Source organism: Sus scrofa, chromosome 6, assembly GCF_054392235.1.
Source record: "Sus scrofa isolate SSC_HxYL_T2T_F1_AM1 chromosome 6, Sscrofa_HxYL_maternal_Yorkshire_Landrace_v2.0, whole genome shotgun sequence".
Lineage (NCBI taxonomy): Eukaryota > Metazoa > Chordata > Mammalia > Artiodactyla > Suidae > Sus > Sus scrofa.
The window spans coordinates 87,484,781-87,509,293 of record NC_139388.1 but is presented as its reverse complement, the minus strand read 5'-3'; the positions used below and the strand labels follow the sequence as shown (position 1 = coordinate 87,509,293).

The following is a 24,513-nucleotide window of genomic DNA, read 5'->3' as shown; positions in this document are numbered from 1 at the left end:
GGGGCAAGAAGGGACTGATCCAGTGTCACAGCCTCAAGTGGCAGAGCCAGAGCCAGAGCTTCCTTGGGTCTCCCGTCTCGAAAATCCACTTTCCATCATCCCCCATCCCTGATCGCAGTCACACCCGAGCCACACATCCTGAGTCCATACAAACAGGGTGTCAGGACCGCTGTTTGAGCACTGAGTCCCAGGCCTGGTTTGTGTTTAGCACAAAGTCTGTCAAATGAATAAATTTCATGGATCCACTTGAGAATGTGAAGGAAATGACAGCCACCCCCCACGCCCCACGCAAAATGTACGAGTGGCCACACACATAATGTACATTTCAAAGTGTCACAGACCCTGGTTAGGAGGCCCTGACCTAGGTTTTCAGAGACCTCGACCTCTGCTGAACTCCGAGCTCTCCAGAGACGACGCACTGCGCACCCCGTCTGTCAGGTGAGACAGGGGCCCACTGGCTTCATCTGGGGGACCACAGACCACTTCCCCTCACATCTGGGCCTGTGGGCACCACTGCTGCAGCCACCCCATGACAGGGGCTGCCCGAGGCCACCAGGCCAGTCCATCCAAGTGCTCTTTGTATTTCAAAAAGAGAACATTTATTGCTGATTTTTTCCTCACTAGGACTTCCTTTACAGCAACATAAAGTAAAGCACGACAAAACTTATCTGCAGACACAAGGGGAGCACACCGACCGCTGGTGGCCAGAGTCAGATGAAGGCCACAGCGTGACTCACACAAACACAGCACGGCCTTTCTCAGGGCTCCTGGACCTTCGTGCCAAGGGCGGCCTTGTGACAAATACAAGGGCTGACGCCAAGGTCGTCCGGGGTGGGCAGAGGGGGTACCGGAGCTGGGCCAGGAAAGGAAGTTGTCCCCACACTCTGATAAAGACAGTCCCACCCACCCCTCACCCAGGCACTTCTGTCTCTGTGCTTTGATTCAGCCGCTTAGTCTGATGCGTAGATTCTAAGAAATGGGGTGTTTCCTGGCCTGGTGAAACCTGCCCCAACTGTCACCGGGACTCAAGCTCGGTAAAGCCAGGCCTGGGAGGTACCTGAGGATGGAGAAGGTGCTGGCAGCTTTTCCGAGAGCCCCGGGGCGTGGGAAGGGGGAAGGAAGGGAGACTCTGCAGGCGGGCTGCTGCGGGCATGTCCCCGACCTGGTGTCGAAGAGTCAGGAAGGAAGAGCGTGATGCTTACGAAGTTTGGTTTTGTCTCACCCTCTGAATTAGCAGACTTCAAACACTTCCATTTTCACAGAAATCAACAGTGAGACAGCTAGCAGGGCACGGAGGCTCATGCCAGTTCTGTGTGTAAAGGCACCAGATGGTTTGTTATGAAACACATTTTGGTCAGAAAATAGCTGGGGCTTTTTGGTTCCTGGGAGGACGACACAGCTAGAGAAAAGGAGGTGTGAGCTGCGAGGTGTAGGCGAGAAGGCAGCTTTGGCACCAGATCTGGATTCCACACTCAACTCTACCCCTTCTTCGCTTGTGGTCTCAGTTTCCTCATCTACAAACGGGCAACAGCACATCCTCAAACAAATCTAGGTGTTAGGCTTCACGCATCATCTCAGGAAGTATGGGGAGGTGGCACTCAGACCAAACAGAAGCTCGGGAGGGCAGGATGGGGACCCCATTATTGCAGGCAGACTCTGGGAGTCCGTGGGCAGCCAGTTACACTGGTTCTGAGCACGGCTGGGGGCACTCCACGGGGACTTTGGGCGCCTTCCATGGAAGGAGGGCAGAAAGAAAGCTCTGGGCAACGCAGCACCGTCAAGGCGCCGGAGGCCACACCTGCTGCGTGTGCTTTAAAGTGCCAGCTGCGTGCTGTCTTTGGTCAGGGGCTGCTCCTCTGTCTCTGGGAGTCCCCAGGGCCAGGGGCTCGAGCTGGGGCGCGCTGGGCCGCCTCTCCCAAGGCCATGGTGCCCCCCTGTGCTTAAAGGATGGCAGAAAGAAGGCTCCAATCACATTGAGGAACTCAGGGGCCTCCAGGGAAATCCAGGCCCTTAGAGAGAAGGGACAAGAAATGCTTTGGTCACCATCCTGACAGCCACAGTGGAGCAGAACTCCCTCAAGAGAGGGCAGGAAGCTGGTTGTAACACTGCGCTTGTGCCCGATGCAAAACTGGTTTCTGGGTTGAACCAGGAGTCACTGAATAAATATTCAAGGCATCTTTCAGTTCTTAGAGAGAACGAACAGGGTTTTTAAAAAAAAAAAAACAAAAAAACTCTCCTTCCCTCTGCGTGACTGGCTGCAGCTTTGATCTGCAGGCTGATAGTGCTGCCGACTGGAAGGGGGTGGCTGGGGGTCCTGGAGCTGGCCCCCATCCCCGGCGTGGGTCGCTTTGGTCCGTCATGTGTCCTGCCAGCCCCAGGCCCTCAGAAGTTGAAGAGGTCATCCGGCTCAGCACCACTGCTGTCAGGCTTGTCCCAGTCGACAGGCGAGAGGCACTGGGCGTACTGAAGGTCCTGTGCTGTCAGTCCAGTGTCCAGGACATGAGGGTTCGTCCGAGACTGGGCAAGCCTGGAAGGCAGAGCTGTGTGAGCCGGCGGCCCAGGCAAAGGGCTGGCGGGGGCCTGAGGAGCCAGTTCAGCCTGGCCAGCACTAGGGGCAGGAGGAGGAGAGAACAGGTGGGAAAACGGCAGGACATGGGGCCAAAGAAGAAAGCTCTGGATGTCAGGAGAGGTGGAGCCTTGACACAGAGAAGCCACCTTTAAGGATCAAGCGGCTCAGAAACCCGTGGGGCAGGCAGTGCCATTCCGGCCACGGAGAGGAGGGGACACCCATGCCCAGGAGAGAAGAGAAAGGGCGGCACTGGGAGGACAGTGAGAGCAGCAGGGGTGGGCGCAGCTGGGCCAGCCATGGGGCACTGTGCGCTTTAACCAGGCTCAACACGGCGCTGCTGGAAAAGGAAACTCAAAAGGGGCACAAAAGCTGTCCAAAGGACAGGGAGAGGTAAGTACGTTACAGCCCATGTCCTTTAAAGAACATGGCGAGGCAGTCAATGAAGGAGGTGTTTAGGAGTTTTTAACAGCCTGGAGAAGGGCACCTCGCAAGCCAGCACTAAGGGAAAATCAGGATTCCCCAAAGGAAATACGACGAGCTGATCAGTGGCGGGGGGGGGAATGTATATGTGGGGGATTGGCCTGAATTAAGCCCCAAAGTTTGGGCTATGGGATTATGGGATGGTGTTATTTCCTGTTTAATACTTTGCTGGTTTGCAAAGTTGTTAATTAAGGGCACATGACACTTGAGTAATCTGGAAAAAGCAAATGAAAGATTTCCTTCGAACAAGGGGGATGTAGTCAGCCGAGGAAGCAGGAAGACAGCAAAAATCATCAGGAAGGGGCCACACATGTTGTCCCACCCACACTCCCCAGGGCTGGCAGGGAGCAGGTGGGGACAGCTGCGAGAGGGCTGTAGGGGCTTCCGAGGGTCCCAAGGGAGAAAGGAAGGCCTGGCTAACCAGGGCCCAGCACTTGGAACCCTGAGCTGCCCGGGCCTCTCCCTGGCCACAGCCTTCTTGGTGGCACGTCCCTGAGCTGACAGGAGCCAGAGATAAAGATGGCCCCTGGGCAAAGGGGAAATGCCACCAGCCTCAGGTGAGGCCAAATATCTCCTGGTGGGCCTGGCTTCCCTCCTTCAAGTAACACCCCATGGGCTTAATTAAACATGGTCTTCTCCCCGCCTCTTTCCATAAATGCAGAACCTCTGGAGGGAACAAAGCCAGCAAAAAAGGCCCATCTTCAAAGGCTGCGCCAGGTGTGGGAAGGGGAAGACAACCTGCAGGGTGTTCAGTTCAGCTCAAACTGCGGGAGGGCAGCCCCAAGGAAGAACTTTCAATTCCACAGTTAAGCGCTTTCTAGCAGACCTGGCCAGACAGTAAGCTCCCCACCCCTATTTGAGTTGAGATTTTTGCTCAGAGCTCATGTTCTCAGTCACGGCAACTGGCCCTGGGGAGCAACCCTAGTGCCACGCCTCTTCCCCCACACAAGGAGCCCAGCGTAGTGTTACCTTGAAAATGCTTCATCCAGGCCGTCATCCAGCTCCTTGGGGAAAACAAAGCAGGAGATATGAACCCTCAGTGCAGGAGCCTGTACTCACAGCAGGGGCTTGTCCCAGCCCCGGGTAAACCACAGGGACTCAAGGGACGCAAGAGCATAGGAGTCTGATGGGCGCCTGGAGGAAAAGGCACAGGGGGGCCTCCCGCCTGACTACTGCCACCAGCATCTCAGCACATGGACCCAAACCGGGGATGTGGGGCAGGAGAAGGGGCACCTGCGTGTCTAGGGACCTGGGGGTTCAATTCCCCCAGCTCTGCCACGACTCGGCAACACCCTAGGCAAAAGCCACCGCTCCTTTTTGAGACTCAGCTTTTCTGTACAGTGAGGGGGGTGGACTGGAGGATCTCTATGACTTTCAAAAATTTCGAGAGGGAGAGGGTGGGAAGGTTTTCTTGCTTTCACTCACTCTCAAAAGCGGAGCCAAAATTCCAAGCTTGTGAGGGAGAGCCCATGGCAGGAATCCCACAGCCTAGGTGGGGAAACAATGGACCAGGCTCCCCTGCAAGCCTCAGGGCGGACAGGCAGGTGGCAAGGCTGGCTCCCAGACAGCAGAGAACAGGCTCTTGGTGCCTGCCTGCGGGACGCCCGGGGGACACTGGGTGGCCCCTGAGAGGCAGTGGGCTTTGACAGTTTTGCAAGTCCCTCAATGTTCTAGGTTTCTTTAAATTAAAGAGACATGACAAGTAAAGTACCATGTCATTCTGCAGTGGCTCCTAGGCTAGAAAAAGGACAATGAAGGCCCAAGTGGAGACATGCGAATCGAGGTCTATGGCTTATATAACAGTGTTGTATCGATGTTAATGATTTTGATCTTTGTATGCAGTTATGTAAGTTGTTCACAACTGGGGAATCTGCATGAAGGGGAACAGGAATTTGTCATTCTGTTTTTGGAATGTTTTGTATAAGTCTGAAATTATTTCCAAATAAAAAAAATTTTAACTTTTTGATAAAAATATCTTCCTCTGGGAGATTCCGCAGGCAGAGGTCACCATCCTCACTGAGGAAATGAAAAAGCTGAGACAGAAAGAGGTCGGGGGCTGGCCGACCAAGTCAAGGGCCAGGCGGCCTGCTCGTCTCAGGCTCCTCATTCAGACGGCCGAGGGGGAGGGGTGTCAGGAGCAAACTGCCCAAGCGGAGAACAAGGGGGCCTTTGGCTGGTCCTGCAGTGGGCAGAGCCGGGGGATGTTTAGGCCAAGAGGCCAGGCATTGTGAGGAGACAGCTGTGCTGGGAGCCAAGCCTGTTGGGGACACAGTCCTAGGTTCAAAGGGGACATTGTTCACCCCCTCCCCTGGGCCTGAGCAATGCTAGGCTGGGTCTGGCCCTCCCCGAGGCCTGAAAGTCATGGGTGCAGAGCCTGCACCCTAGAGCCTTGTCCAGGCATCAGGCCAAGGCTTGCTGGATCCTTGGGTGGGGGGTCCCCAGGCCACTAGACCACTCACCCAGACAACACTGCTGCTGTTTAAGGCTTGAGGCCGTGGCGCCTCGTCCATGTTAGTGGTGTTAGCGCTGACTGTGGACAGTGGGGCCTTGGCCGTCTCTTCCAAGTCTAGCAGGTTCCCAGTGGCGACCACTATGAGGGGGTCAGATGTCAGGGGTCAGGTCAGGGGAGAGGAGGCTCCTGGGCTGTCCTGGTCCTGACTCCCTCCTTAGGCCCAGCACCCAGGCCACCCAGAGCCCCACCCTGGCACCTCCTGAAACAGCTGGACAGCTGCCCACAGAGTGGCAGCTTCTCTCCCACTCTGGAACCCGTATTCATAATAGGTATGAAGTTTCTTAAGAGATCGCACAACAGGGTGTAAAGTGAATAGAGAGATGACGAACAGGTTTGAGTGTCTGCATAGGGACAAAGCTGGAAGAACATGCACCAAAAGGAGTAATTTTTCTCCCTTTACCTACATTTGCTAATTTATCTATAATGAATGCGTACTATTTATTTAATGACAAAATCAAAATAAAACACCAGGGGTTTAGCCCAGCCCTGGAGGGAAAGGGCCCCGCAGCAGAATCCAGCCCCTCCCCCTCCCCAAGACTCACGGCTCTTCGACGAAGGGGCGCTGTCTCGGCGGCCCCCGCCCAGGGCGTCCCCTCCCTCTTGGCTGGCTTTCTCCCTCTTCTCCTTCTCTGTGGGACCAAGGAGCATCGTGTTGGAGCCCCGGACCCCAGCACTCCATCCCTAGCCCTCACTGGGTAGCGGGCAGGCTGTGGCCAATCTCAGGGAGCAGGTGTTAGGTCTCCAGAAGGGAGGAAAGAAAATGTGTATTTCATTTAATCTTCACCAGGACCCTGGGGGAGGAAGACAGCTGCTCCCATTTCTTCGGATGGGGAAACTGAGACTCAGAGGTAAAGGGACCAGTTCAAAGCCACAACCAGGTAGGTAAGGAAGCTGACAGTCCGTCCAGGCCTGACTCCAGGGCCTTGACCATGCTCCCCACCCTCACTGCTCCGCTGCTCTTTTTCATTGCCCCCCCCCCCACATGCTACCAACCCACCCACCATGTCCATGAACAAGGCTCACCTTCCTTGGAAACCTGCCAAAATTCGAAGGCGACTTTGAAGGCCTGGGCTACTGTGAGGGTGACAGCCTGGGCCTGCAAAACAGGAAGTGGGGTTGGAGGAGGGGTACAGTGCTAGGCAGGTAATAGCAAGTTTCGACTGGAGGCCAGGGGAGTCCAGGCCAGGCCCACCCCGGCTCAGTCCCAGGCTCTGGAATGTCTGATGGGTGGAGGCAGAGTCCCGGCCCCTCCCACATCAGCAAAGCAGCCTGGACATCATGAGGCTGCACCCTCCCCAGGCAGGTGGGGTCTCATCTTTACCACCAGGAGCCCAGCCAACGTTCCCACCAGTATGCCCTCGCTTTGGCACCGGCTGTTCACCTCCACTTTTTCCCTTCCCTTTGGGCTTCCCTAAATGTAACTGCGAGGCTTACTTCCTCAGAGAATCCCTCCCTATTCCCTGAGGACTTCACAGAGTGACGTAGCCCTTAGAAACAGACAACAGAAAAGCCAGGCCCTGAAGGAGCCTGAATGAGCCACAGCCAGAGAGGCAAAGGTGAGACTCTAGTTACTAGTATGTTGGGTCAAAGAGGCTTATAACTGGATGCCACAAAGTGGGTAGGAGGCGTCTACATTTCCCGGCAGGTGCAAGATGTCAACGAATGCCCAGGGCCGAGGACTAAAACCATCCAGTGCGGTAACCCGCCTTAAAGAAGGACCACACCCTGGCCCTCAAACCCTGGGGGACCCCCATCCACCCCTTCAAACCCACCTCAACTGTTACCACCTCACTCAGGTCACAGGTCACTGGGCTCCTACAGCCCTGCCTTACCTCTTTCTGGCATCATGCATATGAAAGTGTCACCAGCTCAAATGCCTGTGTCACTGTACCTGGGTGCTTCTTAAAGGCAAACACCTGGATTTTTGGGGGTTTTGGGGTTTTCTTCTTTTTGCTTTTTTAGGGCTGCACCCACGGCATATGAAGTTCCCAGGCCAGGGGTCGAACTGGATCTGCAGCTGCCAGCCTGCAGCACACTCCCAGCAACGCCAGATCCTTAACCCACTGAGTGAAGCCAAGGATTGAACCCTCGTCCTCATGGATATTAGTCGTGTCTGTTACCACTGAGCCACGATGAAAACTCCAAGGCAAACATCTGAACAGGGATCTGAACACCCCTGATTCCCAGAGCAGGCCAAAGCCCTCCGTGCTGATGATGCTGGCTGAATTACATTTGCCCAGGGGGCAGGTCTGCTGAGGCCTCACACTCCAGCCAGGACCCACCCTCAGCCCACCTTCATCTCAGCCCCTCCTCCTCTCTGGGTTCAGGGTTGATCAACTCAGCTGGAAGCAGCAGTCCCAGAGCTCAAAGCTGCAGCCGGAAGGGACATGGAGCTTCCTTCTGAAAGCCTGGCCTGGAGAAGAAAGCACCAGACTCTTTCAAGTGCACAACAAGTTCAGCCCCAACCAGCCTCAGCCCCACTCCCTTCCCCTCCGCCAGACAACAGAATTTAATTGAGAAATGAATCTGTGGCTACTGCCTTTAAAACTCTTTTTTTTAAATTTAAAATCCCTAAACAAGCTGACTGATCCATGCCAATTAAACCTCGCGAAGTATAAAATCTCATTTGAATGTCTCCGTCATTTACATTTTTGATGGAAGTGCGGACGCTTTATAGCAAAACTTAAATATGGTAATTAAGTATGAAACTCCTCACAGCTGTTTACAATTTAAGCTGTCACGTCTGAATCAAGTTTATTAGACCCAGTTACCATTGAGAATTGCCCATGAACTAAAAATATGGGCTAATTACCAGCCAGAGTCAGATCACTATACACCCAGGCAAGGGCTGGTCACCCAAGGTGGCAGGGAGATGGGAACACCATTATTTTTGCCTCCATGAAATCTGGGGGCACAAGCCTGATACTGTTTTTGCGTACATCTGTCTGCTCATTTGCATACATCCCCGCCCTTTCGGCCTGAAGTCCCGAGCTGCAAGTTAAACCAAATATAACTCGAGATGTGGATGTGTGCAGGTGGCTGCAAGCCCAGGCTGGGCAGGGACCAGGAGGCGGGTGGGCCCTGTTTTCCCGGGCGACTGCAGGAATCTGGGCACCAGCATGACAGGGAAGGACTGCGGGGCTGCCCACGGAAAGCCTTCCTGGATCCCGCAGGCCAGGCACCTGCCCCTCCTGAGCGCCTGTGGCCTGTGAGTCTGTTTATTACCCTGACCGGGTACCACCTTGCCCAGGCTTTCATGTTCCTGTCCTGTTCCAGGTAAACAGGCTGTTGGCCTCTCACAGGTACCAGGTCCAGCTTAGGGCTGCAGACCTGCACTGGGACCGAGGGATCCAGGAGCCCAGCGGGGTACTCAAGCCAAGGGGGGCCAGGTGCTCAGCCCAGAAACGTGAGTCCCTGTCTGAAGGGATCACCTGAGGAAGGCCACTGGCCATGGGAGGGGACAGCTATGCCCCACCCTGCCCCTGGAGAATTAGGGGGTCCACTTGTCCCGCAACCCTGGGCTCCCCGCATGCCAGCGAAGGCAGCTTTACTTCAGAGCCCAGAGGCTGAAGTGCTTGTTGAGGTCTCCCCAGTGGGCAGAAGGAAACGTTTCTTTGCAGAGAACCTTATCCTGGCTATGCCCAACAGAAGCCACCAGGAAGGGAGGCCTGAGGATGGTCCTGCCTGAGCTGAGCTGAACTGGTGGGTGACCTAGAAAGAGACCCTTCCCCCCCCAACATCCGGGGTGGGTCACAGGCTTCTTGCTCATTCGGGCAGCCCAGCAAGAAAGGGTGGGGATGTGAAGACTCCGGGTCCCTGGCCAAGATGACTGAGAGCCACGTCAGCATCCAAACTCAAGGCTCCCCTGAGGCCGACTCTACCTTGCCACCCACCCTGGCTCCAGGAACATCGGAATCATACCGCTTAGGTCTGGCCCTCTGTGTCTTTGCACGTGCTGATTCCCACGCAGCAGCGTGCACCCTCCCCCGCCCCCCCAACTACCCCGCCAGCCTTCTCAGCCTGGCAAACTCCTACTGACTACCCATCCTTCAAAGCCCAGTTCACGTCTCCTTCTCTGAGAGGCCTCCAACATGACCTAATAACCTCCCCCAGCACCAGGCTCCCTGTCCTGTTACTGAATCCGGGCTCTTCTCCCCCACTGCCTCATTCACTTAGCCTGGGACAGGCAGCAGCAAACATCTGTGGAGGTACCGCCAGCAGGCAGGATGCAGAACCTGAGGCACCCGTTTCACCTCTGTCTCCTCCTCAGAAACCTCCATCTGCCTGAAGAGTCTTAGGACCTCTAGTGTGGCCAGACCACGAGGCCATAACACACTGGCAGCTCAGACTCGGGAGCCACAAGGCCACCACCCTGGGCTGGGCTCTCTTCAAGGGGCCTCTGCAGGGCTCCCTGATGGGAGATGTCAGGTAGGAAAGGCCGGAGAAGGACAAGCCAAGATCCAGCCATACCTGATGGAATGGGCCAAGAAGAGCAGAGGGCCTGGGCCCTGCCTCTGCCCAACGGCTCGGCACCAAGCAGGGGCCGGCTGTCTTCCCTGGTACCTGACCTCCTGGCCTAGAGCAGGCCGGTTTCGTCCAAGCCTGACTAAAGCCCCCAGGCCCAGGTCCTTAGCTGCTGGGCCAGCATCCACTTTCTTTTACCCCCGACCTCCCCCCTCCCTGCTTCCCCCTCAAGGAAGCCTCTGCATGTTGGGAGCCCCTGCTCTGCAACAATGGCCGAGGGCCAGACTCCCCTGCCCAGCGCCTGCTCTGGTCACTGGGGAGGAAGAAACAAACAATGGGCACATAATGAGCTTGTTCTATGAGAACAAGGCTGTCACGGGAGAAGCCACCGCAGCTCAGGGACCTAGGGCATCACGAGGCCCGGGTGAGTGGCAGGCGACACTGAGTCTGCAGGAAAGAAACAAGGTGCACAGTAGAAACTGGGACCTTTCGGAACAATCCTGGAGGTGACGGAGGCATGCAGCCAGAGAAGGGCAGGGTCTTATCCATGGTCACAGGCTCCACCCCCTGGCCTGTCTCCTCCCACGAGACCGTGGTAGGCTGAGTGGTCCCCCACCCCCCCGGAGGTCCACATCCTAATCCCTGGAACCTCTGAATGTTACCTTACGAGGCCAGAGGGACTCGGCAGATGTGATTAAGTTAAGGACTTTGAGATGGGGATTATCCTGGATTACCCAGCGGGCCCAATCACAAAGGGCCTTATGAGAGGGAGGCAGGAGGTTGAGAGTCAGAAATAGCAACGTGACGACAGAAGCAGAGAGGGTGGCTGGACGGTGCTCCTCACTGCTGACTCTGAAGTTGGAGAAGAGGCCCTGAGGGGCAGCAGGAAGCAGGGGGTGGTGGTGGGGGGACATGGAAAGCCTGGGATGTCCTGGCTGTGTCCCTGGACGGGGTAGGGGAGAGAATCTTGTCTCGTTGGCCATAAGGACCACAGGGACTGGAGCTCTGGGCTTCAGACAGAGAGGTGAACAGAAGCCAAATCCAAATCAATAAATGTCAGGAACCTCCTTCCAGGGTGGGTGCTCAGACGTCAGAGGCTCAGAAACAAAAGCTTCAGTGCCAAAGGTTGACTCACTCCAGCTGCTGGCCATGATGCCCAAAGCAAATGCCCAGGGACCCCCAAGGTCCCACCTGTCCCAGCTAGTTGTGCTCAGGGTGGCCTGGATGTGGGGCGGGGGCTCCTGGCTCCTCACAGTCACGCGGGAGGGAGGAAAGTTAGGTTTAGACCCTCACTCTGCCTGGCTGGCTTCGTCATCTTCCCTAGCAAGACAGCGGACCTCTGTGAGGCTGCTTCCTCATTAAAAATGAAAATAAAACACGGAACACAGTAACAGCGCCCACCTCGCAGAGTTGTTCTGGGGATTAAATGAGACGATACTTTAAGGATCACCACCGAAACAGAGACAGATGAGGTACCACAACACGGCCACTGCACTTCCTGCTCTGGCCACAGCAAGCCCGGGCCCCTGAGGGTTCTCGCCTTTGCCTTTCACCCTGGGCCCCTCTGATCGCCAGTCTCCAAGGATTAATCCCTCATAACGCCCTGCACCCCCAGACCATACGAGTGACAGGAGGACCCCTCCCAAATCTCAAATCCATCAAATTACTCTGTGTAGAGGGAAGGGCCCAGGGCACTGGAACATGGGCTTGTCACTGCCCACAGGCCAGCCAAGGGCAGCCCATCCTGACAGGCCTCCCACTGGACTGCAGCCCTAAACGGTGCCCTCAGCTCTCAGCCCCCAATCCCTGTCATCTCTGAGTCCTGCCTCCCCCACCAGACAGGAACCCCAGGGGAGGGCTGCCAAGGCAGGGCCAGAGCCGGCTGGATCCCAGCCTCTCCCCACTGACCATCTTCCGCTTGGTGCAGAGGAAGGCGTGGCACTCGAGATTCTCGTTGTGCTGGCTCTGTGCGATGTAGGCAAACACTTTATCGTGCATCTTGTCTGCCGTGCAGTAGGAGATTCTGAAAGGCAAGGGGGAAGTGTCACCAGACTCCAGCACAGGGGCCTCACCTCACCTGCAATGCCCCTTAGAGCCTCTCCCCTGAGTTCCAGAGAGCCTGCCATCCCACTCCACCAGGGCGGGACTCTGGGCCTGGTATCCCAGGCTGTCTCTGGGGAGGTGGAAGCCCAGGCTGGGCAGGAAGGAGTGAGTGGGGGCAAAGACAGCACACCAGGCAACCTTCTAGACATATCGCGCCTCACTGAATTCTCAGAACTGCCCTCTGAGAGGGGTTCTGTTATTCTCTCCACTTTTCAAGTGAGAAAACTAAGGCTAACAGTTTCAGACCACCAGGCTAGATTTTGCAAGTCCTCTTAAGGGTTCTGCTGGAAGGGGAGGCAGGACACCACCCCGCCCACCACCCCTGCCCTACCTGTGATCACACCCCTGCCCAGAGGTCAGATGAGCCCCAGTCCCCTCTCCCCCAGGGTGACTAAGACGTCTGACAAGTTCTCCTAGAGCTGTGGCAGGGGGAGAGGAGCTGGGGGTAGGGCGGGGGCCTAGGAGGGAACCACTTGCCACCACCCCTCCACCTTGTCTGATCCCACCACACTGCCTCCAGTCATCCTGGGAATTCCAATCAGGAGAGGAACTGGCAGCCCAGAAGTGGGACAGGAGCTCAGCAGACTCCCTGACCTCATGTGGCCCCCGCTTCAATCACGGGCATTGACATAGGGATCAGCACCACTTAAACCCCTAGATGGGCAGAGAGAGGGGGTGCCAGGTTCCCAGCTACCTCTTCTCCAGCCCAGGGGATCCAGCTGCCTGTCCTAAATGCCCTGGGTCCTTGGTATCAATCGACTAGATCCTGCTATTCTACCCTGGCAAGGTGCCACCTCCCATGAGAGGCTTTCCCAGGTTCCCCCAGGCAGGCCCCTCTTGCTCTGCCCTTTTAGGAAACACACTCTACCTCCTATTTCCCCCTCCATCTCTCCCAGGCTGGAAGCTCACTGCAGGCAGGGTCTGGGTCTGATTCCTCACCAGGCACAGACCTTAGCAGGGCAGGTACTTAGAAAATGCTGGTTGAAGAAGGCAGGTAGAATCAGGAAGGTAAGAGGAAGACACCCCCTAGAAATTCTAAAACCACGTCCCAACACACACCTACATTCCCAGTATGGGCTAGTGCTCCAGCCCACTGAGCCAGCCTGGTTGACTGGAGACGAAGCAAGAGGGTGGAGGGAGGCCTGGTGGTGGAGGGCCTGCTGGACAGAACTCTGGTCTCAGTGTCCTGGTCCCAGCTCAGCCACCACTTCACCATGAAGCCTCGGGCGGTTCCCTCTCTGGGAGTCAGCTATCCATCTGGAAAATGGACCTGAGCTGTCCCTTTCAGCTCCGAAATCCTACAACTGACCAGCCAAGAGAGGCAGGGACAGCCTGAGGCTCCTGGGGCTGGGTCCTGCCTCCCTGAGAACAGCCCCCACCCCCAAAGAGATCATCTCCACTTTGGTCTCAGACTCAGCCTGCAGCCTCCCTGGACGCCTGGCCAGATGTCCAGAGCTGAGCTGCTGCATTCCTAGCAAAAAAGGCAGTGACTATGCAGCTCTCAGCTCCAAGCCTGACTCAGCAGCACGCTTGTGGGGGTGGCAGCGGGGGGCAGGGGTGTCCTAGGCCTGCTGCAACTAGTGATAATGGCAGCAGCAACTGCCTCTTAGCTGAGCACTCTTTACGAAGCGCTGAATGCTCCCCTGGCTTACAGCAGCACCCCAAGGCAGGTCCTGTCCCCCCTGCCGTGTACAGATGAGGAAACTGGAGGCCCCAGGGTGACCAGACAGAAGTGGCAGAGCCTAGATTCAAACAGGGCACTCCATCCACTGCCCGCGCGGCAGAGGGTGGACGATGCTGAGCGTACCTGTAAATGGACACGTTCTCAATGAGCTGGTTGGTGATGCTGTCGGTCAGGATGATCCCCCGTGGCGACACCTTGAGAGTCACCTTCTGCAGCTTCTTCCCGCTGGCCTTCGCCTTGGGGCAGACGTGGGTCAGAGGAGCCTGCCTGCCTCACTTGGGACCCACCCTCGTGGGCTACATCTAGCTGGTCTATGCCCCAGGTGTGAGGCCCACAGGAGGCCGAGGCCTAGGTGACGGGAAAGACAGTTCAGCCAACACCCTCTTCTCAGGAAAACAGGGATGAGTGCCGCTCGCTGAGTACCTGCTGTCCACCAAGCACTGGCCCTCGAATCCTCCTCACAGGCGGCAGGGTTTCGCCTCAGGAGGACACGGATTCAGAGAGGTTAAGGGACTTGTCCAAGGACACACAGATGGGAGGGACCTCAGACTCTGAGGGCTGAATGAGCTCAAAACCCGCAGGATAAGGGCCTGCTCCACCCACTGATTCTGCCAAGGCCCGAGCTGAGGGGTTCTAGGCCTCGGGGAGAGGTGGACTCCGTGCACATGCTCGCTCAGGCTGGGGAGGAAATCCAGTCTCAGAGGGCCATCCTGTCCCTCAAGCCACTCCCCACTCTCCCCACACACTAAGTTACTGACCCGTGGCAGGTGGCCTGAGTTGGGGAAGGGGAGGCTTAGAGAGGCCCTGGTCACAACAGCTGGAGAAGAAGACACTGACCCTGGCCCTGCCGGCCCAGTGGCTCCCCGCTAGCGTCTTTAAGCTGGAAGCAGGGGGACACAGAGGCAGGGACGGCTCGGACACATCTGATCCCAGTGACATGCAGGGGATGAGCACCCCCACCCAGGAAGAAGCTGGGCCTCCCCTCGGGCTCCCACCACGGTGCCCCGACCGAGCTCACCGTGGCCACGATCCTCTTGACGGCGGCAGCTGACAGCTCCTCGCCCTTGGGCTGCTCCACCAGCGTCATGCCCAGGTACTTGAGGCTGAAGAGCATGCCCTCGAGCAGTGTCTCCCGAGTGTCGGTCCAGTTCTCCGGCAGCTCTGGGCAGAGGAGGACAGGCTCTCAGACCCTGCTCGGCAGGGCCCAGTGCAGCAACAGCTCCCACAGCCCCACCTCCTAGGAAGACCCAAGGAGGAGGGCCTTTGGGGTCCCCCCGCCTATCATTGTGTTTATCTTTTATAAAGAGCTAATATTTTCTAGTACATACCAGGCATCATGGTAGGAAGCTTTACAAAAAGTCTTCCCATTAACCCTCATGAGAACCTATGAGGTAGACACGTCTCTCACACCCATCTGCAAAGACACTGAGGCACAGACAGGCGAGATCACAGGACCAAGTCCACAGAACCAGCAAGTCGAACAGCCAAGAATCGAACTCTTATTTTCTAGCCCAAAGCCCAATTTGGACTCTTAATTTCAGTGCTAACACTTGCTAAGGGCAAACTATGCCATTTTCTTACTGAATCTTCAATGCAATCCTGTGAGATGGATATTATTCCCACTTTGCAGATTAGGAAACTGAGGCTCAGAGAGTAAAGTCATCAGACAAAGCTCACATACAACAAACAAAGGGTTGGAGGCGGAATTCAAAACTGGATGATTCCCATGGCCCCAGCCTGGCCTGCTTCCCTCCGTCCACACAGCTGAAGAGGCCAAGAGGTAGGGAGGACGGGGACCAGGAAAGACAGAAGCCCAAGGAGAACAGGGGAGGGGTAGGACCCAGTGGGGAAAGGGGGAGGTGACCGCTCCAATGACAACACATGACAGCCAGCTAAATCCAGCCGACCTGGGTTCAAATTCCAGCTCTGCTTCTCCCACCTGCACAGTCTCAGGAAAGGCCCCTCTCCTTTGAGACAGTGCCGCCTGGGCTGCGGCAGGGGCATATGGCAGGGGCACACGGCAGGGGATGTGGGAAGCATCCTCTGAAAGCTCTGACCATGGTCGAGGTCAGCAAGGTTGGGAAATGAGGGGATGAGTCTGGCTCACTGGGTGGTGAAACAGACCAGGAGGAAGAGTTGGAAAGAGGCCCCCACCTTGGCCCACCCAAGTGAGAGAGGGCCCTGAGCAGGCAGGGGGACAGGAGCGGAAGTGTGGTCTTCACTGGGGGAGAGGTCATACAGGAACTCATAAGAGGACAAGAACTGCAGCCCCCAACCTCCCAAACTGAGCCCCAGGTAAGCAGGAACTTATTAACTTGTCATCCAGCTGAGTGAAGGAATGACCCAGACAACCCCAAGGCTGCTTTCAGGCCTGCAACGCCTCCCAATGCCTTCCTCAACTCTGGGCCCTGGCCCACCTCCCTCCAACCTCTGCCCTTAGGCCTCCACCCAACATGGGGCCTAGCCCCCACGGAGAAGACCTCAGTGTTCCCCCCATCCTCTGTCCCACCAACCACCAGCCTATTTCATTTGGTCCCCAGAAAGAATGAGAGAGCCCACGAGGTGTCCCAGTCCTGGGTTTGGTGATGGGGACCCCAGAGCAACTCAGACATGGGCCTTGCTCTCAGAGGAAGCAAAAATACCACCACCATCAGGGCAAAACAGACCTATCTGGTCACACAGACCACGCTAACAACAAAGCAGCAGCACTCTAACACTCACAGCTACCTTGCAAGCTGCATTTTTTCACTTCTATTTCACAGATGAGGCAACTGAGGCTCAAAGGACAAGTAATTTGTCAAATTAGTTGTCTGACTCTAAAGCCCAAGTTCCTAGCCATAAGGCCATACTATCGTTCCAAGACAAACTACCATCATTTTCCTAATTTGATGGCTGCACCCACAGCACATAGGAAGTTCCTGGGGCCCGGGATGGAATCCAAGCAGCAGCTGTGACCTACGCCACAGCTGTGGCAACACTGGATTCTTCCCGCAGCCACTGGCCTATGCCACAGCCACTGCAACCCCAGATCCAAGCCACATCTGCAACCTCGCCACAGCCTGTGGCAATGCCAGATCCTTAACTCACTGAGCAAGGGCAGGGATCAAACCCACATCCTCATGGATACCAGTCAGGTTCTTAACCCACTGAGCCACAAGGGGAACTCCCAACACTGGATTCTTAACACACTGCAAAGGCCAGAGACGGAACTCGTGCTGCCACAGAAATAACACTGGATCCTTAATCCACTGCACCACAGCAGGAACTCCCAAACCACCCTCATTTTAGCAAAAGGTCAAGGAGAAGTTCCTAAAACCGGAGGTATCTCCCCCACAACTCCTAATTCCTGGGGCCTCCCATCTGTAGGTAGTTGCCCAGACCACCACCCTGAACCTGAGATCCATCTAAGCAAGGATGGCAAACTACATGCTGCCATGCCTGTGGTCTGTGTCCTTGGCAGACATGGCTAATCAACTGCAGCTCTGATTTACAGGTTTTGAACTGTTTCTCAACACAAGGCTCCAGGCAGGCAATACCAATCAATCAGGGGTGGCCTCATTCATCTGGTTTTCCAACCCTGCCCCACGGCAAACATCCTTCCTCCCCCCATTTTCATGTCTCCTCTCTCCCATTTCCGCCAGCTCAGCCCTTTCCTGGCCCCTCTCCAAAGCCACTTCCGCTCCCTCCATTCCAAAGGGCCAAAGCCTGCCAGGGTCACAGACGACTTCTCTACTGTCAAAACATTCTCCAATCCTCCCTGACCTCTGAAATGCTTGGCATTTTTCTGCAATCCTTGTTCCCTGGCCTGACCCTTCCCCTCTTCTATGGTCTCCTGGAAGAGATCCCTGGTAGACTGGTGGCCACTCCATCAGCCTCAGAGACCCTCCGCCCAAACCCCTCACTTGGAGGATGATGAAACTGAGGCCCAGAGAAGGATGGAACTTGTGCAAGATCACACAGCAAGTCAGAGGGAGCCCAGCTCCCAATCCACTATGGGCAAATGCCACAATGACTATTGGGAGTTGTAGGGTCCCCAGTCTCCTGTCCCCTACAACATCCCTGTACCCATGCACATGCACACATCCCAGGCTCCAGTCATGCAGAGCTTCTTCCCAGAGGGTAACATTTACTTTCTCACTCACGTGCCTTCGCTCAAGTCGTTCCCTCTACCAGAGATGCCCTCCCCCTTGCTTGACTGAAACTCATCATCCAGCTTCCTCCAGGAAGTCTCCTTTGAGGCAGTATGGCCTAGTGGTTAACAGCAATAGCCTTAATCCTAGAAGCCCAGTGCTGCCACTGGGTAATGCTGAGCAAGTTCATTACTTTTCCTGAGCCTCAACAGGTCTCTTCTATAAACAGGAGAAGGAAAAGTCTCCAGCTCACAAGGCTGTTTTGACCCTCTGATGAGATTATGAAATAATAAAACATGACGTGCTTGGCGCAGGGCCCTGCTCCTGGCTTTGCCTCGTGGAGCCTCATCTCTCCTGTCGGGGCAGCTCTGCCCCTCCTGAGTGTAGATTTCCTCCTCTTCCTCCCGAGGCCACATCACCACCAGCAAGCAGCTGCCTGTGTGTCTTCCTCTTGAAGGACTTCTGTGCAGGCGTGCCTCCCCAAGAGCTGGTGCGGAGAAGGTGCACTCCTGCCCGATGTTGTCCTGCCTCATCCTACTTCTGCTGCCCCCCACCCGACCCCACCCAGGCCCAGAGGTGCGCCTTCTTCCCCTCTAGGGACTCCTGCCTCACTCCTGGACTTCTGGGCATGACTCATCTCTTCAATGAGGTGTAAGGTCTCTCCCTGAGGAAAGCAGCACTGAGTAGCACTCACGGAGACAGGCGGGGTTCAGGACCACACCCGCCCTGCTCACCATCCAGCCACCTCAGAGAGGGTAGAGGCCACCCGGTCCTTCCCAGGAGGAGCCCAGGGCTTCCGGAAGGGCTCCCAGAGGCCTCCGGGCAAATACAGGCCTGAGTCCACAGGCCTGTTCCGGTCCTGGTTATTTTTGGCCCTGTGGTGGGTAATGACTGCGCTATTTTAACTTTGCGATTTTACAGATGACCTGCTGTCAGAATCAGCTGGAGACGGATGGACCATATGCCCAGTCTAACTTGTGGCTGCAAACATGTGCTCTTTCCTCATTAAGGGGGCCCCCTGCCCAGGAGTCAGAGCTGGGCATGGCGCCCTTGTGCCCCTTCTGATGCCCTGGGAGACCTGGCCTGTCTAGTGTCTGGAACATCAGAGCTGCAGCCCAACCCGGGACCAGGGGGGAACCTCCTGGGGAACTGGAGCCCTGGTCTTCTGGCCTCCTCCAGCCTGGCAGAGAGATGGCCTCAGAAGCCACAGAGTGATGTCTCAGAAGGGACTCAAGCTCTGCTGAGACCTGGCTTGAGGTTGTTTCTCTAGGCCACAATCTCCTCATCTGACAGATGGGCTCAGTCTCTCAGGAGTATCATCGGGAAAAGGTGCAGCATGTGAAAAGTGCTCAGCAAATTTCAGAAGTTGTTAAGATTATCAAGAGAAAATAATAAAAAACTGATAATGGAAGTTCCCATTGAGGCTCAGCAAGAACAAACCCGACCAGTATCCATGAGGATGTGGGTTCAATCCCTGGCCTCGCTCAGTGGGTTAAGGACCCGGTGTTGCCGTGAGCTGTGGCTTAGGTTGCAGATGCGGCTTGGATCTGGTGTTGGCTGTGGTGAAGGCCGGCAGCTATAGCTCCGATTCAACCCCTAGCCTGGGAACTTCCATATGCGGCAGGTGCCGCCCTAAAAAGAAAAAAATTAAATAAAACCCCAAAACTGCTAATTACAGCAGCTACTATTTCCTTAGTACCTACTTATACTGCAAGAGAAAAACAGTCTGTCAAGGTTAAAATGGTGAGGTCTGGAGATGGGCTGTGGGCTTCACAGTCACTCGACCCTCCCGATCCTTGGTTTCCTCACTTGAAAATGGGGACAATAGTACCCACCCATGGGGTTGTTGTGAGGGTGAAACTGGTGCATACATGAGGTGGGCTTAGAACCATGTCTGGCAAATAACAGGTGTGGGTGAAGTGGCATCAACGAGGGCCAAGTGCAAAGAGCTTTAATGTGTACACAGCTATTTGCAATATTTTATGAGTCAAGGATATATTAGGATTCCCATTTCACAGATGAAGAAACTAAATCAGAGGAGTCCGGTCATGAGCCACAGTCCACACTACTGGGCCTTGAATCCCACAGCTGTGCTCCTTACCTTCTCCTGCAGCCCACCCTGCCCCTTCCCATGCAAGGCAGGGCCAGGCTCAGGACCGCCCAGAAGAATGGGCATCCTGCCCTGCAGGGCTGCCTGAAAGGAGCGTCTGGCTCACTTGCAGTGGGCACAGAGTGACCTGACTCCTCCAAGTCACACACCCCTCCCTGAGCCGCCAGACTGGTGAGAAGCAGAGTCCCAGCCTCCAGTTAAATGTTCCTTGCACTTGCTGTTCCTTCTGGCTAGAATGCTGTTCCCAGATTCCTCCCTCCTTGTATTCACAGGTGTGGTCCATGTCACCTTCTCCGAGAGGCCTTCCCTGGTTCCCTGCACGGACCCTCTCAGTGCCCCACCTTATCTCCTTAATGGGTACCACAAACTCCACCTGACAGACCACGCTCCGGCTGCCAGAGACACCAAAGCCTGTGCAGGCTCAGGCAGTAAGATTTCCTGTCCTCAGCAGCCCCACACCCACTACTGGCAGGACCTGCCCCTTCAACGGAGTAACTCCCCAGAGCTCCCTATGGGGTGGCAACCAGGTCACCCACAGTGGAAAATGGCTTCATGTTGTTCACTCTTTGGATTCCCTTCTCGCTTCTCCTAAGAATATTTCTTGGGGAGTTCCCACAGTGGCTTAGTGGTTAACGACTCCGACTAGGAACAATGAGGTTTCGGGTTCGGTCTCTGCCCTTGCTCAGTGGGTTAAGGATCTGGCGTTGCTGTGAGCTATGGTGTGGGTTGCAGACGCGGCTCGGATCCCGTGTTGCTGTGGCTCTGGTGTAGGCCGGTGGCTATGGCTCCGATTCGACCCCTAGCCTGGGAACCTCCATATGACGCAGGAGCAGCCCAAGAAATGGCAAAAAGACCAAAAAAAAAAAAAAAAAAAGAATATTTCTTGCGATCTCTTCCCAAATGAATGATTCGTACTCAGATCCTGGGCTCAGCATCTGCATCTAGAAGAACCCAAACAAGGACGTCACCCTCACCCGCTTTATCTTCTTCTCAGCATCACCACTACCCACAAGCACACCACTCATCTGCATCCTGGTCACACTGTCTACCTCCACCACCAGAGGGCTGGCGCTATTGGAAGAGACATGCGTTCACTAGACTCCCCGACCCCTCTATTGGTGCCCAACAGAGTCGGTGCTCAATCAATATGGTTTGGGGTTTGTCTCATTCATTGCAAGCCTTATAAATAAGTATGGAGAGATCCTCCAGCCCCTGCCTACCACCATGAACTAGCTCTAGTGAAATCTGTATCCTGGATGCTTGCCCCATTCTCAGGGAGTTTTCTGACAACCCATAGAGGAGCCCGAGGGTCAGAGGGACTCCTCTCGGAAATAAAGGTACGGAGGGACCAGGGTGAGCCACCCTTCCAGGCAGCTGGAAGAAAGGAAAGCTCTAGGCAGGGAGGGAGACAAAATATTTATGGCCCCCAAAGAGACAGGGGTGGAGGGAACCATGCATGGGAGAGGGAGTGAGCGCTCCTTCAAAGTCAGGACTAACTGGGAGACAGGGGATAATGAGGTTCAGTGCAAAGAAGACTATCTACTGCTGGCTTTGCATTGGGACCTCAGGCAAGGCCTTCTCTGGGCTTCAGTTTCTCTGCAAATAAAACAATAATCAAGTTAATCCCAGCTGAGGGCCTGGAGGGGTGAGGAGCAAGTCACAGCTGATAGCAGGTGTCAAGTCTAACCTTAACACTTCTGGCTTCAGTTTGGCCCCAAAACTCAACAACAGGGCTCATACCTTGAGGGATGGGTCCAAGGCCTGGCTGAGACACCACCGCAGGCCAGGCTGCTCCAGCACTCCCACCCCAGACACACCCCACAGTTTCCAGCTCTACCTGTGGCCACTGCCAACCTCAGGGGCCACCAGCCCTGCCCCAGTTGCTTCCATGGCCAGAGTCCATGTGGCAACACTGATAAGACCCCTGCAGGGATTCAGAGCTAGCTCTTGGAAACTCCATGCTGGGGCCAATGACCCTACTTTCCTGAGCCTCAGGCTCCTTTATCTGTAAAATGAGTCTGATAAGAACCCCTGCTCTGTCACCTCACAGGAGCAAATGCGATAATGGAAGCAAAAACACTGTGGAAAAGGTAGAGTGACAAAAGCAGTAGTTACCATTTATTGAACTCTTTCTCTATGCCAGGCAAAACACGATTTAACTCCCAACAACAACGAAATCTGAGGCAGCTACTACTGTTATTGACAAGTGAGAAAACTGACTTAATAATGAGGGACAGGTGGGGATCTGCCCCAGCTCTTTCCAGTTCCAGAAGGCTCCAGGATAACACTCTGATTTGGGGGGGGGGGGCTACCTAAGAGAAGGGGGGCTCTCCTCTCCTTTTCTCTGAAGATGGAGGCAGGCTCTGAGCCCCCAGAACTCGTTCCGCTACATTAAGAGTTACGCTGAATGTCCACATGACAGGCAGGGGGAAGGGGAGTGAGGGGGAAAGAAACCACCAACCAGAAGCATTATCAACAACCTTCACAACACCCCTGCCAGGTGAGAATATTTATCCCGGTTTTGCAAATGAGGAAACTGAGGATCAGAAAGGACAGGTGACTTGCCTGAAACCAGAGAAGGAAGGAAAAACTTTTCCACCATCCAAGGTGGCTACCTCTCCCCTTCCCGGTACTGAGCAAGGCTGCTAAGTATCCTTCCCGTGTCCAGGGCCCACCCCTTCCCTTATCCCTAGGGAAACTGCAGGATTCCCCCATTGGAACAGGCCATCATTCTCAGAAGTCTTGGTCAAATCCCACAAATATTTAAAGGAGCTATTTTGGGAGCCAATAATTGAGGGAGATGGTGCATCCCTGACCTGCTCCAGCCCTGATGGTCTCTGACCCCACCCCCACCAGCAGGCACCAGGCCACATTCCCAGTGCCAGTCTTGGTTTAAAAGGCAGCCACAGCTGGAAGAGCAGAGTGGGCAAGAGGCGGGGCAGGCGGGCTCCCTAGGCCCAGACACGCTGGCACTCCCGGGCCTGGGGAACTCGGGCTCCCCTGGTGGAGCCCTGGAAGGCAAAGAGGGAAGGGGGTGGGGTGTGACTATACTGACAGCAGTTTCCTGGTGCAGGAGAGGCCAGGGGCCAAGGCAGTTGGCAGAGGAGTGGGAGTGTGCAGGAGTCCTGGCTTTGGCTCCACATCTACCAGGATGGCAGGTGTGACCCCAGGCAAGCCACTCCGCTTCTCCTCATGAAAAACGAGGGACTTGGACTGGGTTTCTCAGGCCTCAGGGGAAGGTGCCAGGTGCCAGGTTCCCAGAGAGTAACTGGAGACAGGGAGAGGAGGGGAAGGCGGGCGAGGCTCCTCCCGGGCTCCCAGGGGCCCCTGGGAGAGGTGGCTCTGCCATTCCCCTGGGCGCCCAGGGACTTGGGAAGCTCAAGGGGGAAAGTGGGAGACAAAAGCAGGTTTCAAAAATAGCAGGATCTCAGCCCTGCCACCTGGACCCAACCAGAAGAAGGGACAACGGGGCCTAGATAGCCGGGTGTGCAATATCTTCTGAGACCCCAAGCTGAGCCTCACCCCCAACTTCAAGTAGGTACCTGGGAACCTAGGCTCACACCTGAGTCGGCTTCTGGGCGCCCAGGAGTCAAAAGATGGCCTCGTGGGTAGGACCGGGGTGGGGTGGGGGTTGCCAAGTGGGCTCCTGCCAGTCGCGGACCTCCGGGCTCGAGTGCAGGGGTGCGGGATGGGGGCATTTTCCTAAAAGCCTGCCCCCCCTCCCCCTCCCCCAGGTACCGACGGCGAGCTCCTGCCTCCCCTAGCTGTCCAAGGTGGGGAGACGCTGGGGCAGCGCAAGTTTGTTCTTGTGACCCGCAACCCCCTCACACTGCAGACCTCACCTGGCGACCCCGAGCTCCGGTCTCCTCCCCTCGTCCCCAGCCGCACAGAGTAGGGACAGAAGCGGGAATACAACTTGACCCCTGGCGACCCCTAACCCTGCAGGGCCGGGCAAGGTCGCGCCAGGCCGCGGGGCGCGGGTCAGGCCCTTCCTCTCCCCACGGGGCCCGCAGGAGGCGGGTCCGCGAGCCCCGACCCCCGCCCGGCCCCCGCCCGGCCCGGTTGGACGCGCACACACTCACTCCGGTGCCGGCCACTGCCCCCCCAGCTCTGCTTGGCCAGGCTGGGGCTTCGGATCAGCGCCCGCCCGGCGGACTTGAGCGCGTCCATGGCCGCTCTGGCCGCCGCTGCTGCTGCCACCGCCAAAACTCCGTCAGGGAAAACTTTCCGCCGGGGCCAGGCGGCGCGCGGGCTCCGCGCTCCTCCCCTCCCCGTGCGAGCTCCGCGCCGACGTCCGACGGGGCGGGGCGAGGGCCTGCCCGGCCCCGCCCCTGGCCCTGCCCCTGGCCCCCCCGCCGGGCCTTTGCCCTAGCTCCCCAAAGCTGTCAGACAAGGGCCCCCCCTGAGGCGGGAGCCGACAGTCCTAGGCGCCCCGTCTTTTCTTTCCTCTCCACAACTTCC

At 56.2% G+C, this 24,513-nt stretch overlaps 1 protein-coding gene across 7 annotated transcripts; it reads right to left on the bottom strand.

Annotated features, from left to right (window-relative positions):
• Positions 1 to 576: 576 nt before the first annotated feature.
• Positions 577 to 24,308, bottom strand: LDLRAP1 (low density lipoprotein receptor adaptor protein 1). 7 transcript variants are annotated; one of them, XM_084963384.1, is made up of 9 exons: positions 24,131 to 24,308; positions 14,831 to 14,973; positions 13,936 to 14,160; positions 11,934 to 12,048; positions 6,585 to 6,657; positions 6,104 to 6,190; positions 5,509 to 5,639; positions 4,019 to 4,053; positions 577 to 2,527 (listed from the first exon to the last, which is right to left on the bottom strand). In XM_084963384.1, exons 4-9 carry the CDS (start codon positions 12,021 to 12,023, stop codon positions 2,383 to 2,385), a joined length of 561 nt encoding a protein of 186 aa, XP_084819510.1. In that variant the 5' UTR covers positions 12,024 to 12,048; positions 13,936 to 14,160; positions 14,831 to 14,973; positions 24,131 to 24,308; the 3' UTR covers positions 577 to 2,382. The 7 variants fall into 7 exon arrangements, with proteins under 7 accessions (XP_084819510.1, XP_084819506.1, XP_084819507.1 ...); XM_084963380.1 differs by having other exon boundaries at positions 13,936 to 14,048; XM_084963381.1 differs by having other exon boundaries at positions 4,019 to 4,050; positions 13,936 to 14,048.
• Positions 24,309 to 24,513: the final 205 nt, after the last annotated feature.